At 50.2% G+C, this 15,691-nt stretch overlaps 4 protein-coding genes across 8 annotated transcripts; 2 read left to right on the top strand and 2 right to left on the bottom strand.

Annotated features, from left to right (window-relative positions):
• The first annotated feature begins 1,069 nt into the window (after positions 1-1,069).
• On the top strand, positions 1,070-2,159 carry LOC100843094 (probable calcium-binding protein CML35). Its single transcript, XM_003577026.4, has one exon. It carries the CDS (start codon positions 1,261-1,263, stop codon positions 1,867-1,869), a length of 609 nt encoding a protein of 202 aa, XP_003577074.1. The 5' UTR covers positions 1,070-1,260; the 3' UTR covers positions 1,870-2,159.
• A 2,032-nt stretch (positions 2,160-4,191) lies between these two features.
• Positions 4,192-6,584, bottom strand: LOC100842790 (scarecrow-like protein 3). Its single transcript, XM_003577025.4, has 2 exons — positions 6,180-6,584; positions 4,192-6,067 (listed from the first exon to the last, which is right to left on the bottom strand). The coding sequence occupies exon 2, from the start codon at positions 5,995-5,997 to the stop codon at positions 4,381-4,383; it is 1,617 nt and encodes a 538-aa protein (XP_003577073.1). The 5' UTR covers positions 5,998-6,067; positions 6,180-6,584; the 3' UTR covers positions 4,192-4,380.
• On the top strand, positions 6,445-15,332 carry LOC112272411. Its single transcript, XM_024463101.1, has 3 exons — positions 6,445-6,585; positions 6,688-6,805; positions 14,879-15,332. The coding sequence occupies exons 2-3, from the start codon at positions 6,694-6,696 to the stop codon at positions 15,256-15,258; spliced, it is 492 nt and encodes a 163-aa protein (XP_024318869.1). The 5' UTR covers positions 6,445-6,585; positions 6,688-6,693; the 3' UTR covers positions 15,259-15,332.
• Positions 7,117-13,485, bottom strand: LOC100833330. 5 transcript variants are annotated; one of them, XM_014902811.2, is made up of 5 exons: positions 13,163-13,485; positions 12,996-13,079; positions 10,123-12,691; positions 9,931-9,985; positions 7,117-8,468 (listed from the first exon to the last, which is right to left on the bottom strand). In XM_014902811.2, the coding sequence occupies exons 1-3, from the start codon at positions 13,281-13,283 to the stop codon at positions 11,442-11,444; spliced, it is 1,455 nt and encodes a 484-aa protein (XP_014758297.1). In that variant the 5' UTR covers positions 13,284-13,485; the 3' UTR covers positions 7,117-8,468; positions 9,931-9,985; positions 10,123-11,441. The 5 variants fall into 5 exon arrangements, with proteins under 5 accessions (XP_014758297.1, XP_024318867.1, XP_014758298.1 ...); XM_024463099.1 differs by having other exon boundaries at positions 7,117-8,465; XM_014902812.2 differs by having other exon boundaries at positions 7,117-8,363.
• Positions 15,333-15,691: the final 359 nt, after the last annotated feature.

Raw genomic sequence — 15,691 nt, 5'->3', positions numbered from 1 at the left:
CCTTCAGATTCAGATTCAGGTCGTCCGTCGTCGGGTCAGTCACGCTCGCGGACGCTGCCCCGTGCATTGTCAGGAGAAGTTTCTCTGCGGCTTCCTACGTCGCATCCGTACGTACGTACGTATATACGGAGGTTCGTGAACATACGTACTCACTTGCATACTAATCAGATGCTGCCCATCAACTTGATGGAACCTGGTTCCTTCGTTCAAAAATATACTAGGTCGTAGTACAATTTTTGTGGAGTATCAAAATCTTTAAAGTTTGACAAAATTATAACAAAAAACATCAGCATATATAGTGTTAAACTAAGATAATATCAAAAAAAATATTAAAGTTTGACCGAATTATAACAAAAAATATCAGCATACAAAGTGTCAAACTAAGATAAAAAAAAACATATATCTGGCAAAGGAACATGTGATCTTCATTTGCCATCGTAAATGTTAACTTTAGAGAATTTGCGCGAACAGAGGTTATACACTTCGCTGTACATTTTGAAATGGAGGGACTGTGAAATACTTCTTCTACACACCGATTAAAAAAAAACAATTGGTTCAAGCTGGATGTCAGTTTGGGAGCACGCACTGGAGCTACTCTTTCGGTTTCAGTATGGACGCGCGGCGCCGGTTTCAGCAGGGACGCGCTTTGTACGCGCAGGCCGGTTAGCTAGGAAAATGTATCCTTCCATTTTCTAGTAAAGTTATCGCCGTCAATCTATATATGTTAATTGACCCCCATGCATGTGTCTCAATCGCGCTTTCGCAGTTGGTTACGTATTTCCCCAATTCAGCTCCATCGACCGGGTTAAATTACCAATCAGTTGATTAACTAAAAACCACTCATGACTTGACCTCTTCACCTACAAGTATATATGCTGGTGGTGTAGTGCTCCGTACTACTCCGTCACCTTTCCTTGTCACTGCAATTAAATTAAAGCGTTCATATTTAGACCACGTACTACTAGCAGTACGTTTCATGCAGGCAGAGACGTACTACTACTAGCTAGAGAGACGCTTTCAAGGCGAATATAAATCGCAGCGAAAGAAAGTAGGACCCGTCCGTGAGAACCGGTTCGTATTTTCCCCGCGCGCGAAGCTTCGTGGAAGCTTCACTCACCCCCATTCCCGCGCTCGCGCGCCACCTTATAATTCTCGTCGTCTCCGTCTTTCCTTTCATTCAATTCCCCCACCACCAAGCTTCAATTCATTCCTCCTCCTTTCGCGGAACCACCATAGACACGTACGTGCGCGCGGCCGGCCATGAAGCTCACGCATTTCTTCGGCTCCGGATCTGCTGCCAAGGAGAGCGGCGGCAGCGGCAAGGGGGGGAAGAAGAAGACGAGGAGCGGCGCCGCCGGGAAGAGCAGCTCCTTCGGCTCCACGGCGTCTTCGTCCTCGTCCGACGACGTCCACTCCGCCGTCACCACGCCGAGAACCGTCCTCCCGCCGGCATCGGCAGCGGCATCATCTTCTTCTTCGGCTCCGGCGACCAAGATGGTGGCCGCGCCCGTGACGCGGGGGGAGCTGGAGGTGGCGCTGCGGCGGGTGGTGGCGACGGAGGAGGAGCTGGCGGCGGCGCTCGCCGAGGACCCGGCGGACCAGATCGCGCTGGCGCTGGCGGAGGTCACGGCGGCGGCGGCGGACGAGGGCGAGCTGCGGGAGGCGTTCGCGGTGTTCGACGCGGACGGGGACGGGCGGATCTCCGCGGAGGAGCTCGGCGCCGTGCTGGCGGCGCTCGGCGACGAGCACCGCTGCTCCGCCGAGGACTGCCGCCGCATGATCGGCGGAGTCGACGCCGACGGCGACGGGTTCGTCTGCTTCGACGAGTTCTCGCGCATGATGACCACCGCCATGCACCACGCGCCGTGAATGAATGGATCCTCTTCGTTCGTTCATTGCATGCATGCCCCCGAGCTGTAATTCGTTCTGTTTTTGTTGTGTTTGTGACTTGTGAGTGAATCGATTAGGTTGTTCTTTGGTTTGCGATCGATGTCGTGATTGTATTGATGGTGACGAACTCGATCACGCGTGGTGTATTGAATCCGTCTGTAGATCGACTTCAAGGCCAATATATCGTGCGTGCCGGAATGGAGTATATTGGCCTTTTATACCCTCTGCACACTTTCGGTTTTGATTTTTAATACTCCCTCTGTCACTTATTTTAGGACCGAAGGAGTCCGTCTCACTTTTCCTTGAAAGCTAGGCATTTTTGCCATTTTTTCCGCTGAATATTAAGTCGATGGTAATAACCCTATGATGTGATCACTTAGATCCGTGCGTGTGCAAAATGAGTAAAGCATACTCATCAGATTGCGCTAAAATGTTGACCGATAAATAACTGCTCTCTATTTATGTAGAATTAGAAATAGCCACTCCTGAATAAATAGATCCACTACAGTCCCAATGTTTTGTCAAAAGATTTGAATCAAAACTCCCTCGGCAATGAGTAATGGGAATCTATCTACAGAACGTATGTTTTTTTCGAAAAAACAGAACGTATGTTCATGTTGTGGCGTTACACACCAAACGACTGCAAACTACAACACCTCGTCGCCTCCTGCCCGGGCTTAGGGAGAACCTGCTCGGTGCGGCGGTGTTGCTCAAGGTCTCCACGAGAAGGAGGTGAGGCATTTTGTGCGCGAACAACGTTCACACGCTAAAGTACCGCTCTTGTCTTATTTTCACTCACTTTCCTGTCCTTTTAGATATGGTTACATCATAAAAATTGCACCTATGTGTTGCCCAGATTGCACACTTTGAACGCTAGATTTACTGAATTAATTCCAGCCAATCAAAGCAAATATATACAGAATACGTTAACAGTGTCTTTCTCAATTAATAAATGATCAAGGTGACCATTGACGACCTGAATCTCCGGTGGTTGAGTGTGTTCTTTCCGTAGCTACTCCGTAGTTCCAACTCCCAACTGCTAGCAACCTGTCCCCTCCTTCCCGATGGTCGAGCAAAATGAGAGCTCTCCAAGCTCAACACAGCCGGCCGCCCGGCCACTTTTAACTGCTGCGCGCGAAATCCGAAGAAATTGCCGGCATTTGCTGGAGAAAGTTACAAAGGTCAAGGTTGCATACATGGTTAAAGCTTAATTAGCTTTGCTTCTTCAGTTGGGTTAGCTAGCCGGCACTCAAGGAGAACGGCCCTCGTTTGACTGCAAATTACTTACGGCCGGCCGACTTCTTTTCAGAGTGATAACGATAGGAAGGAATCAGACAGGGTTCAACATCGAGTGGTTTTCGACTTTAATTTTTTGTACGCATATATCAAATCCATTTAAAGACGCTGGTGTGGTGCCCAATCTAGCAAAGGTCATATGAGAATAGTATAGGATCACTTGCCGTTTCTCTTTTTTGCACTTGTCACATAGGATTTGGATGAAATTTTGTAGATGCGCGCACTAGATTCAGTCATTCTGCACAATCTACCTCATTCAGAGAAAAAACAAACACATGTCTTGAGAACTAGGAAGATGCAGCATGAAATGCGGGTGCAACCAGTTGTAGAAAATTCGCATACATCTACACGTACCGATACTTTGGTAGTACACGAGACTGTCTTCTCTTCCCTTGTAAGTCTTCAGTTGTAATCTAGTCTAACGTACGTTATTGTCGGAGAGGGAGGTGTGCCAATAGAAAGGCCTACACAGCACTATTTTTTTTTCTAGAAAAAACTATTTTTTTCCCGTTGGTCGTAGTTCCTTCACCATTTTCAACCTCGATGGAGCACTGTTGCCATGAGAGTTACTCCCTCCGTTTCATAATTCTTGTCTCAAATTTGCTCAAAAATAAATGTATTTATTCCTAAAAAGCGTTTAGATACATGTAATATTTTGACAAGAATTATAAAACAGAGAGAGTATTATACTGTACTAAAAAAAATTCAAGCTTCTTCAAAAAAGTTTGAAATTTCTCCAAGAAAATATGAATGTTCTTCCGGAAAAAAAAAGGTTCTCTGATCAAGTCTAGAAGGAAAATGTAAAATGAAAGTTCTCCATGTGTCTTAAGGGCGGAGGTGGTTGGATGTCAGAATTGGCCGCCCGACAGCTCCCGGGCGGCCATTCGTAAATTAGCAACGCCCCAGGCATGACGGGTGCAGGAGCGAAGCAGGAAGACGAAAATAGCAGGAGGAAGAAGAAAAAATGCAGAAAAAAAAAACAACGGTTCAAAAAAACCATGATCACGAAAAAAAAAATCCAGTCGATAGCGTAAACCTGTTTACTCCAAATCCAATCCAACGCTCATTCATCAAACACACCTTTGACCAGACCAGAAGGTATTTACGGCACAAAACATGCAGAAGCGCAACAAGCTAGCGCGGGTCACACCGATCGATCACACGATGAATTCGAATTCACGGAGCCCGGGTTCATCATCTGGGCCCCCGGTGGTGGTAGGCCGAGGCAGGCCCGGCACCGGCGGGCCGCCAGGCGGAGACGGCGTAGAGCGGCCTGTCGTGCCAGCAGAAGAAGAACCGCTGCTCCTGCACATCATGCCTCACCTGGTACCCGCCGCCGCCCAGCCCGCAGCTCTGCAGCAGCTTCCTGGCCTCCATGGCGCCGCCGTAGCTGAGCCCGACCCGCTCCATCCCGGACGCCTCCATCCGCCCCGCCCACTGCGCCGCCCGCTCGTGCCGCTCCTTCCGCTCCCGCCCCTCGCTCGCCACGATGCTCCGGATCTCCTCCCCCAGCACCGCCCGCTCCACCACCCGCGCCCGCTCCGCCGCGCTATTGCTCCGGTGCTGCCCCTGCCCCGACGACGCCCGCTCCAGGCAGTCGAACAGCGACGCGTAGTAGTTGAGCGCCTCGTCGAACCGCTCGTGGAACGCGGCCCCGTTGTGGTTGGCTTCCTGCTCCGTGATCACCATGACTTTTGGGGATAGCGCCTTGATTGCTGACAGGAAGGATTCCAGTTTCGGCTTCCCGGAGCCGGAGGAGGAGAAGGCGGACATCGTCGGGGAGGAGTACTGCGGGGAGTTGTAGGAGGAGGCGTCGGGGCTGAGCTGGAGCCTGGTGTTGAGCTCCCGCTCCAGGAGCTCCCCGAAGCTGCTGCTCCCGCCGCTGCTCGGGCTCCTCGGGCTGGATCGAGCAGCCAAGATGCTCTGGAGCGGGGTGAGGCCGCCGCCCGGGTGCCGCCTGCAGCGGCCGTCGTCGTCGGCGGCGAGGAGGCGGTGGAGCTGCAGCGCGACGCTGACGGCGAGCGCCTCGCCGGAGCGGACGCGGAGGCAGTGGCGGAGCGCGGCGGAGTCGAGGTCCTCGAGCCGGGACTCCACCCCCGCGAACTGGAACGGGATGTCGAACGCCTCGGCCTCCCGGGCCAGCGACGCGGCCATGGCGCCCAGGAACTCCTTGCTCTCGTGCACCGCCGTCACCCGGAGGTGTGGGAACACCCCCTGGCCGTCGCGCGACCGGCCGCGGAACGCGTGGAAGAGCGCGATCCACTGCGCAGGGTTGGCGGCGGGCCCGGAGAGGTCGACGACGTGCACGAACCGCTCCCCTTCCATGGCCTCCAGGATGGCGTGGTTGGTGGTCAGGTACGCCAGCTTCAGGAACGGCAGCATGTCGAACATGTGGCGCCGGGCCGCGTCGCCCGACGACGTTCCCGCCGGAGACGGAGACGAAGACGACGATGAAGAAGTCAGGAGCGCCCGCGAGAGGCCCGGCACGAGGTTGAGCAGCTTGCGGGCGAGCGCGTCGGCGAAGACGGCGGCGAGCCGCTGCAGCGCGTGGGGCGCGTCCAGGGACGCCAGCTGCATGATGTGCTCCAGGCACAGGTTGGCCCTGTCCAGCGCGCCGGCGGCCACCTCCGCCGCGCACTGGTACAGCAGCCCGATCAGCCGCACGCTGCACTGGTCCGAGCTCAGCTCCTGCACCCACGACGCCCCCGCCCCCGGCGGACACGGCGAGTACAGCGTCGACGCCGGAGACGATGTCGCCGACGACGACATCACGTCCTCCTGCTGCTGCTGCAGCAGCTGTTGCTGGAACATTGCTATCCCTATCCTCCTTCCCAAAGATCAACCAGCCAACCAAACCAAGTAAGTGCGTGCTTGCCGCTTCCTGCAAGAGGGGATATATCACATCAAGTCAACCAAGAAGCATTGTTCGATCTGCTTGTCCTGTGCGAAGGAACCAACAAAAGGGGAGGCGCCTCGACCTCCATCATTCATACCTTCCGATGTGCCGATCTTTGTCTCTTGCAGCACCGATCGATCCTCTGTTAGTCTGTTGTCAGCGACCTCACCTTAATCTCCTCCCTCCCCGAGGTCTTCATCTCCGAGGTTTGGACGCATCTGCGGCACGCGCAATGCCTGTCTTTGTCCGCATCCCGGTGGAGTATCTAAGAAGCTTCAGATTATGCTCTTGGAATTCACCCCCAGCCAATTTGGATCGCGAGGTAGGGGACAATATTGCGATCAAACCATTCTGTTTTATGCAACGGTGTGCACGCAACGGGACAAGGCAGCGTGACTGTTCACAGAGCGTCTGCTAGCTATGGCTTTTAAAAAAATTGGCCGTAAAAGTGTCGATCCAGATATGCTCAAAAGAGTCCCGCGCTGGGCAGAGAGGACAATAAGGTAGTGCTTGTGATTTGTCTGAATCTGCTGATGATAGGAGATTGCAATGCCCCTTGCGGTTTGTTCTCTTGTGCCCTACAATGCTGACTTTTGTTTCTCCAGACAGGAATGGACGTGGGAGAAGAGTACAAGGAGTTGATCTTGTTTTTCTTCAGAGTTAACCATCAGGACAATTTATTTAACACGCTAAATGCCGTCTGTCGCTTGAAACAGGTGAGAGGTATGTTGTACATCAAACCATCAGTTGTCTTGATTTTCGAATGAACATACAGGCATTCTTATCTCCATGTCACTCCATATGTAACCTACAAACTTCTTATAAATAAAGGGAAAATTTGTATTGCTTCCCAGCCTCTGCATAAAAGCAATGCACTCAACCGCACAAGTTAACCTGCATAAAAATTTGCCATATAATGGAGATAGTTCGTTATTAACATATTCCGTAGGTGATAGGTCAAGGGATAAGGAGTTAACAACCAAATATTTCCAGGTAGCCATCTTAAATTTATCAAAGACCATGCCTCCTCCACATCAGAGAAGCAAACAACTTTATTATAATGGACCATTACAGGAATTGTCATCAAATCGTAGTTTCAGTCGTTGTTATTAACCTATTACTAGTAGAGATGTTGGTGCCTTGGATGGAAAATAGACCAGCCTCTCCCATCAACAAGCACCAGCTTGAAAGCCAAAATACATGGCCTGGAGATCATACACAACCCTGAATGATCATGTCGCCTTATTCCCTAGAATCTGAACGTTTCTCACACCAGCAACATCAGGCTTGAATGCCAAGCAAATTTTATCATGGGACGGTAACAGGTCATGGAACACGTTCTCCGGTGGCAGCTTCAGGGTAGTCCCTATAAACCTCATCTCCACTGTTGGAAGGTCGCCAGAGTCCACCGAATCACCACCGTTAGGCCTGAAGCAAGTCTCCGTACCAACAGTGTCGCTCAGAAACCCCTTGGCTTGCATTGCTGATGCCATTGCCTTGCTGAAAGCATCAAACACCGGGCCTAAAAGGAATGTGTCTACAGTTCCTGAATCAACAACCATCATCCGCTTTGTGTACTCAGACTGATCGACTTGGAGCCGGTTTCCATCCACCATCATGTCAATCTGCTGAAGTGAGTACACGGATCTATCCCCAAAGTGGGGGATCAAATTGGTGTACACTAGTTCATCCTTGGGGTAGGCTCCGATGGACAGGAATCCCTCAGCTGTATGGTCACCCGGAAAGCAGTAGGAGAAGGCTCTATAGTTGGTCTGCCGAGCTACCTGGTTGAAAAAGGAGAAGTTAGCGCCTCCAAAGCCAATGACGCCTGATTCATAGCCTTTGAAACTGTCATCTCCACTGCACCCAAAGATGAAACCATCGATGATACTAGAGCTGCTCGCAAGAGTGAGCTTGTCTGTCCCTAGCCTGCCTGCTGAATACTGACCTGATGGACCTGACCCATATCGCAGGCTATAGAGGCAGGTGTCAGTCTCCTCGATGCAACCGAATGGGGCAACAAGGCTGCGCTGCACGTCAGCGCAATCTCTGCTTGAGCACCCGACAAGCTCGTAAGTTGTGGACTTGTCAGGGTCGAATACGGACCCGGCCTCTGGTGCAGTTGTGTGGCAAGATATCTGACATCGTTGACAGACAACCCAGGAGAGTGTGGAGCCGGTATCAACTGTGACAAGATTGGCCACAGGTGGTGTGCCAAGGCTGATGTCCATGAAGAACTTGCCTTCGTGGATCTCATGATTACCAACGACGGGACTCGGCTCTGCAGGTACGTTGGTTGGATGAATCAACGAGCTTAGGCAAGGGTGCTTCCTGTGGAACACAGGGAATTGGAAGGCACCATCTTTGTTCAAACCAACAATGCCTACTATAGGTGCATTTTTATTAGTTAGTACCGATTGCAAATATGTATCTTATAGATGCAACTTTGAAAGGCATGTTTTTTCGAGACCATAAAGTAGAAAGACATATGTTACAAAACAAGGAGAACCCGCGGTGGAAATATACAGGTTGGGCTACAGTATCCAAAACGTTCAGAAAAAAAGGGGGGAAATAATACCAGATCATAGAGCACAAATGCACAATTACCATAGGTTGAAGAGCATAGGCCAGTGCAGGCACATGATTCAATTGTGCAGCTTAGACTGAGAGCAAGCAGTACAATAACAGGCAGCAACTCCATAAAAAAAATACAGATCAGTGTGATGTACTCCCTCCGATCCTAAATTACCGTCTCAAATTTGTCCAAATATGGATGTATCTATTCTTAAAAAGCGTCTAGATACATGTAATATTTCGACAACAATTTAGGATCGGAGGGAATATGCCTGTATGGTATGCAGTCTTCATATGATTGAGTTTCGAGGACCTTGATTGCTACTCTCTAGATTTACTATCTAGTTGGCTGCATGCACGCAAAACAATCTCACCACCTACCTATCATGTTAACACTCGTCATGCATACTGTATGATGATGATTTATAAAAGTGCTGGTACTATGTCTTGTAACCTTTCCCTGAAGGAACATAGGGGATCGACTCACTTTTTTGGAAGAGATGGTCTTACAGAAATTCTGAATGATTTTATTTAGTTATTTTCCCATAGAAATATATAAAAACTTCCAGTATTTTCCAAACAGGGCCCAATACTAGAATATACTTATACACTAGATTACACCCTACGTGCATTGCTGCTTGGAATGGACTAATTTTCTCTTTGACAATGCATGATGGCATTGTATTGACAATATTTAGAAGTACATATGGTGCCTTGAGTCATCATCAAGTTTCTACTTTCTTGACGTCATTATAAAACAATATTTTTTAGGGTCATCACAAAACAACATTGGCTGAAACTCACTATCTGAATCAGCAAAGACATTAGGAACAGGGTACAGTACCGTGGAGTACCCAACCACCAGAAGCAAATGGCACATTAGCTGCTTAGTTTGTAAAATCTTTACGAAACCTTTAGGGTGGCTACTCGTGTGACTTTGTAATTATCTGGACATTTTTTGGTCTTTCCTTCTTAATGAAAATGGTTCGCATTTCGATGTGTACTCTAGAAGAAAACACTCCACCCCTAAAATCATGGAAAGACGATTACATTGATTATATCTTTCTGCTAAAGGAATAGATGGTTATGGTTTATGCTTTCTTTTGCATTAAATTCACTAGTTAATTGCACAATGTACACATGAGCAAGAAAATAACTATGTACTAATTTATTCAAAAAAATGCTCTATATATCAAAAGACAGATAGGAGGATCTGCGTAATGGACAGCTTCACAAGTGTGAGAAACCATTGAGCAAAAACATTTGTTTCTCACCTTGGCAGGTCAGATATCACTTAGTATTTGATTCCTTTCTGCAAATTATTTGTTCCTGTGGACATAATCATGTATACGGTAATTAGAGAGCTGAGGGGATGACCATATCTAATATGAAATCAACATGAAGATTGTTGAGGGGGGTGAAAAAGCATGAACCATAGAGATATTAAAATGACTGTGAGGCAATACCTGGTGCTGTCATTATTTCGTGAACAGGCTACATTCAGATCAATCTGATCCTGATCAAATTTCAAACTTTCCAAAGCATGATTCTGACTATGGAGTCAACATCGAAGTAAAATTATTAGAAAGTACTAGCATGTAAAGATAGTGTAGGATGACAGATGGCACAGAGTAGCTTGAATCCTTATGTTCCCCGCAAAAAAAAAAAGCTTGAATCCTTATGAAACTCAATCATCTGGATAAGGACATACCTATGATGTGCTAGCCAATTAGATAGAAGATGGATAAAGTTAAATGAAAAGGGTGTATGATCAAGACACTTAAAGTCCCATAATTGCTCAAATGTTTGGATATTTTAGAGCTGGCGACTTCTTTAAGATAAAGTTTGACTTGTCAAGCTTCGAGATGGAACTTTACTGAAGCAAATAACCAAGTGATGTAACAGGGACATCATAATCTAGTACCAAATTCTATTGGCAGAACGGCAGGGATTGCCAGACTCGAACATAAACACTGGCATAGCAATTAGCACCTTAGCAGAGACTACAGTACAGTGTAATGGAGGAAATAATGTACACGAGACACGTACCAACAGGAACAACAAAAACAATCCAAACTGTGTCAATCATGTTCTTGTTTTCAACTCCAGTTACTGCAATTGGCCAGCAAAAACTTGCCTCTAAAATGGACTTCTCAATGGAAATCATGTTCAAGTGTCATAGCAATGTATATCAAGAGTAAATGGCAGCCTAATGAAAAATCACAAAAACACTCTAGCATTGGCTAGAAGGTGAACAGTAGCAAAATTGCAAGGAGTACCGAAGCCAACAAATAGTCTCGAGATGCAACCTACAACAACAAGGGCAATGAACTGATGCTACTGCAAGTCAGGCATTTTATTAAACACATGGCACTCGAAGAAATACAACCTCCATCTGCACGCGAAGACATTACATGTTATAGATTTATCGCCATAGCGATGTCACACCATGCAACACATGCCTTGTCACTGTGTCAACATGGCCGAGGTAATCCATATGACCATATGGGAGCCCGACACCCCCACCAGTGGCATGCTTGTGCAAAAAGGAGGGGTTGACTCACCACAGTTGTCGACCGGAAGCGTGCTGTCTCAGGGAGAGAGGTGCCAAGCTGAAGGAGGCCAGTTGCTATGCTTGGCGCGCGAGCTGCTCTAAGTAGCTGGGAGCACATACGAGGATGGACAAGCTCTTTCTAGTAACAAATATAGCAAACCAAAACCAAGTACTATCATCTTGTCTATCTACTGCTGCAGTAATACTTAAAGCTCTCATGACGATGGTGAACTAATCGTCCCGGCCGTGTGGCAGCATCTTGAGCGCCTGGAGGAAGGTGTTCTTGAGGCGGCCGAGGTGCGGCCGGACGTTCTGCTTGTCAAGGTACGTGGTCTTGAGCGCGTCCCAGCCCTGCTTGTGGATTGCCATGGGGTCCTTTAGCACCAAGTGATTGCTAGGGTACTGCTCGCTCAGTGTCGTCTCATCAAGCTGCACCACGTACTCCAGGTAAAGGATCTCCATGCCGGCTGATGGCTCTGCAAACGTGTTGCGGGCCAGCCATTCCAGGCGCCCGTACGGCACCACCTGCACCAGCACAGCACCGGCAGGGAGAAACACCATGTTTGTGAGCCCGGCACCGTGCACGCCCACCATCACGTCGCACGAGTTCACCAGCCGAGCGAACTTGGACGTGTCCGTGGAGCCGGTGTCTGGGTCCCCGATGCGAACATCGAATCCCAGGCTCCCTGCCATGTCAGCCATGGCGCGTTCGTTCATGAACGCCCGCCCGCGGGAGGCTCGCCGGGAGATGATTAGCAGCCGAGGGCGCCGACGGATGTCCCAGCGGTCACCGCTTGGTGTGGCCGTCGCACGCTCCAGCCCGAACGCGTTCCGGAGCATCTTGCGGAAATCCACCACGGAGATGCCCGACGAGGGATCCACACCAAGCTCCTTGTGGAACGTCGGCCCGACCACCACGCTGCGGTAGCACCGGACCTCATCGTCGGCATCGATGTCAATCACCTCGTACCGGCTCATCTGCTGGAAGATCTGGATGTACTTGTTCATCCACCAAGGCTTGTAGCTGCTCACCAAGAACTGGACCTCGCCCGCGAAGCGGTGGGCTGAGATGAATGCAGGGATGAGCACATCCGTGTAGTCATGGAAGGGGTTGCCAGTGAAGCCGCCGGTCGAGAGCACGAAGGCGGTCGCCGAGCTGTTCGAAGTGCACTCGGGTACGGCGCTGCCATCCCCGGCTGGCTTGAGGGACCATTCCTTGACATGCGACAGTGCAAACGTGTCGTGCTTCCGGCAATACGGTTTGGTCTTCCACTCCTGCTTCAGCACGTCCACGTAGATGGTCTGGCTGCGACCCACCAGGCGGACGTCACCGGCCACCTCGCAGGTGTCGGAACGCCGGCTCGTCTCATAACACACTGGCTTGCTGCTGCTGCTGCTGCCCCCGCCGGCTCCATCGCCGGCAGCATCCGAGGCGTGCTCCACCTTGGGCTGAAACGCCTCCTCCTTGTCTTCCTCCTCCACTGCAAGTACAAGACGAAATTCAGTTCAGCTGGTCAGATCCAGTGGCCGAGTCTCAACTCTTCAGCACAAATCTCCAGCCTACAGCATGAAGAATAGTTTGGGGGGAAGGCGCACTAGCTGCTAAAATCCGTCCGTGCTATGCTGAATCTAAACAAATGGATACCATGGTATTATTATTATCCAAAGAAAGGGTCAGGTAGAGAAATGCTGGGCAGATCTAGACACACCCATCCACCTCATGCATAAAGCAGCTTCCGTCCGGGTCACAAATCAACAAGGCATGCGGATAAGTTAGTTAATTACCAGGTACTACCGCGGAAGCCTCGGCGGCGGCGGCCTCCGTCGCGACAACCGACACCGCCTTCGGATCCACTGCTCCAGTACTGCCTGCAGGAACGCAGCTCAGATTCAGCTACTGGTTGTGGCATATTCGTGACCAAAAGGAGCAGGCAAATCGATGATTTTTTTACCGATTGGAGAGAACCTTGCCCTGATGAGCGAGAGCGCGACGAGGGAGCAGAGCATGAGGGCCATGAGGGCCACATTCCCGAACCTCCGCGGCTCGCCCCTCGCAGAGCTCCGGAACTTCATCCTCGTTTCGCCTCGGGGATCTCTCTCTATGCAGCTCGACGACCGGAGGAGCAGTTGAGGGGAGGAATCTCGCCGCCGTAGTTAGCGGCGGCGTCGGCGGCCACACTGGGCACTGTGGAGTGGAGATTGGGAGGAGAGGGGAAAGGAAAGGAAAGGAAAGGAAACGGAGACCAGAATAAAAAGCAGCCGTTCAATTTAGGTAGGTAGCTGGAAACTCAACTTAGTTTAAAAAAATGTTCCTTTTTGTCTTGGCTCGCACCGCCTGTGGTCGCAGCAGTAGTGACAACGATTTTTCAAGACCAGCTTCTTCTGCTTGAAACCCGGTAACTGTAATTCTTTATAAACTTGCTTTTTCTTTGGGATAATTTTTCTTTTTGAACTGGGATCTCGGTGTCACTGGTCACGCTCACGCAGTGTCGGTGTCGTGCCCACGGTGGAGCAATCGGAAGAAGAAGAAAAAAATCAGTTGCTGCCACGATTTGTACAGTGAGAAATGTAAATTTGATTGGGCAGTTGCCCCAAGGCCGAGCCGGCCCATCTTGGGCCCGTTATAAAACTGGGCTGGAGGAGGCGCACACTGACTTGCATTCCCCGTTTCCTCCTCGCGTGCTGGTGCCGAACATCCACCGCCGGGGAACCCGCTGCGTCCGAGGGAGGGGCACGCACGCCGCTAGCTTGCAGGGGAAGCAAAGCTTCTCGCTCCCCCAAACCTCGCCGCCCGGAGCAGCATTCCCGCCGGCCGGAGCATCTCTCAAACCTCGCCGACGCCGCCCGGCAACTGCTACAGCGAGCCTACAGGCTACAGGTACTCGTCTCGCCTCCCCTGTGTGCGCACGCGCACCTCCGGCGGCCCCTGTGGTCTCGCTCTAATCTGTTTGTGCTGCGACGGCGAAACCTTTTGCGAGCGGTTTGGTTAGTTCTCTGCGCCGGCCGGGCTGTTAATCCGAAGCCGTGGATGGGCGCGCGGGGGGTTCCGTCATCCGCGACGGCGGCGGCGGCGGCGAATCCCTCGCGACGGACGTGTGGTTTCCGCTTCGCTGCGCTTTGTTTGCTTAGTTTGATTCACCGCCTCGGCGCCTCGCTGATTCTTACCGAACAATTCACAGCATGATCCTTGACCATCCTTGCTTCAGAGATCATCATGATTTTTTTTTTCGGACTAAATGATCAAAATGATTGATGCAGAGTAAATACAGTTTTGTTAGTTCCTGTGATCAAATTAGTGCCAAGGATTATTATTGGTGGGGATTGTGGGTCATTTTTAGAAGTTTTTGTTAATAACTGTGCTATTCCCCTTCCCGAAGGTTAGCGTGTCACTCCGTTGTTTTTCACATGCTTGTTTGCATAACTCAGTTTAGTACTACACGGGATTCTATTTCCTTGGTCAAGCCAAGGTTTGAGATCCTGACCGCAAATTTCATGCTAATACCTCCTACCATGTTTGTAAGCAACACTTTCTAATTTCTCAAGATTGGCAGTAACTTTTACCTGTTTAGAAAAAGGACCATTAATTGGTAGTTACAATATAGTCGGATCAACTTTTTATGTAATGAATCTGAATACGAATGCACTGTTATTTTCCCCTGCTTTGACAGATCTTACGATGTCCCGGATGTTGGTTCGTGTGCTCGCACTCCTCTTCTTTGCCTCACATATCCTTTGTGCCCCACTTGATGGACGCGACGTGGTGGGTAGCTGTCGGTACGAGAAGACGAGTGCTGCTGTCTTCTCCTGTATACGTCCAGATGGAAAACGGAGGCCACCATCGGCGGCATGCTGCAAGACATCGCTGTACGCGATCGATGAGTTACCAGCCAGCGGTGAGAGCGGCGCGTGTTGCCTGTGCCGCTACATGAGGGTCAAGCCAGTTTCTTCTGGACTGGTAATGTCGTACGTTCTGTGCAAGGGAAAGGACTTGCATATCGTCAGCAACAGATCGTCGCCGTTTAGCTCGTTTCCTATCACGGGCATGTAGCAAAGGTACACATTTCTGTCATGTCATTTATGTAGACAAAACGATTCGCTAGGAGGGGCTAAGCTATGTATTTAAATGCCTTCATTGTTTTGCTTTGATCAAGTTTGCCCACGTAGCAATCAGTCATCTTCTACCCAGTACCTTGGTCCTCCATTGGTACAACAAGCTCATCAGGGCGTGAACAACACCATCCTCAAGATCACTTGGGCGGGAGCAGCTGTGGCATTCTGCGTGGTGTTGCTCGTTTGCTGTTGGTGGCTTTGGTGGCTTAAGCGGGCAGCGAATGCGCCCAAATCATTCCAATCCATTGATGGATGATCATCTCCAGGCGGTGAACGCAAGGGGGTCGTCGTCTGGGCGTCGTACGTCGACACAGCTCAAAGAACGCAGGATGTCTTCTTCCCGTTCTTCGCCGAATAGTTAACATGGTATC

This window comes from Brachypodium distachyon, chromosome 4 (assembly GCF_000005505.3).
Source record: "Brachypodium distachyon strain Bd21 chromosome 4, Brachypodium_distachyon_v3.0, whole genome shotgun sequence".
In the NCBI taxonomy this organism is placed as follows: domain Eukaryota; kingdom Viridiplantae; phylum Streptophyta; class Magnoliopsida; order Poales; family Poaceae; genus Brachypodium; species Brachypodium distachyon.
The sequence above is the reverse complement of the archived record's forward strand: the minus strand, read 5'-3'. Positions and strand labels throughout refer to the sequence as shown.

Coding starts and splice junctions, on each gene's coding strand:
- LOC100843094 (XM_003577026.4), top strand. CDS start 1,261: ATGAAGCTCACGCATTTCTTCGGCTCCGGATCTGCTGCCAAGGAGAGC.
- LOC100842790 (XM_003577025.4), bottom strand. CDS start 5,997: ATGTTCCAGCAACAGCTGCTGCAGCAGCAGCAGGAGGACGTGATGTCG.
- LOC112272411 (XM_024463101.1), top strand. CDS start 6,694: ATGGACGTGGGAGAAGAGTACAAGGAGTTGATCTTGTTTTTCTTCAGA. Junction 6,806..14,878: donor TCGCTTGAAACAGGTGAGAG/GTATGTTGTACA, acceptor CTGCTTTGACAG/ATCTTACGATGTCCCGGATG.
- LOC100833330 (XM_014902813.2), bottom strand. CDS start 13,283: ATGAAGTTCCGGAGCTCTGCGAGGGGCGAGCCGCGGAGGTTCGGGAAT. Junction 13,080..13,162: donor GGCAAGGTTCTCTCCAATCG/GTAAAAAAATCA, acceptor GCGTTCCTGCAG/GCAGTACTGGAGCAGTGGAT. Junction 12,692..12,995: donor GGCTTCCGCGGTAGTACCTG/GTAATTAACTAA, acceptor TTGTACTTGCAG/TGGAGGAGGAAGACAAGGAG.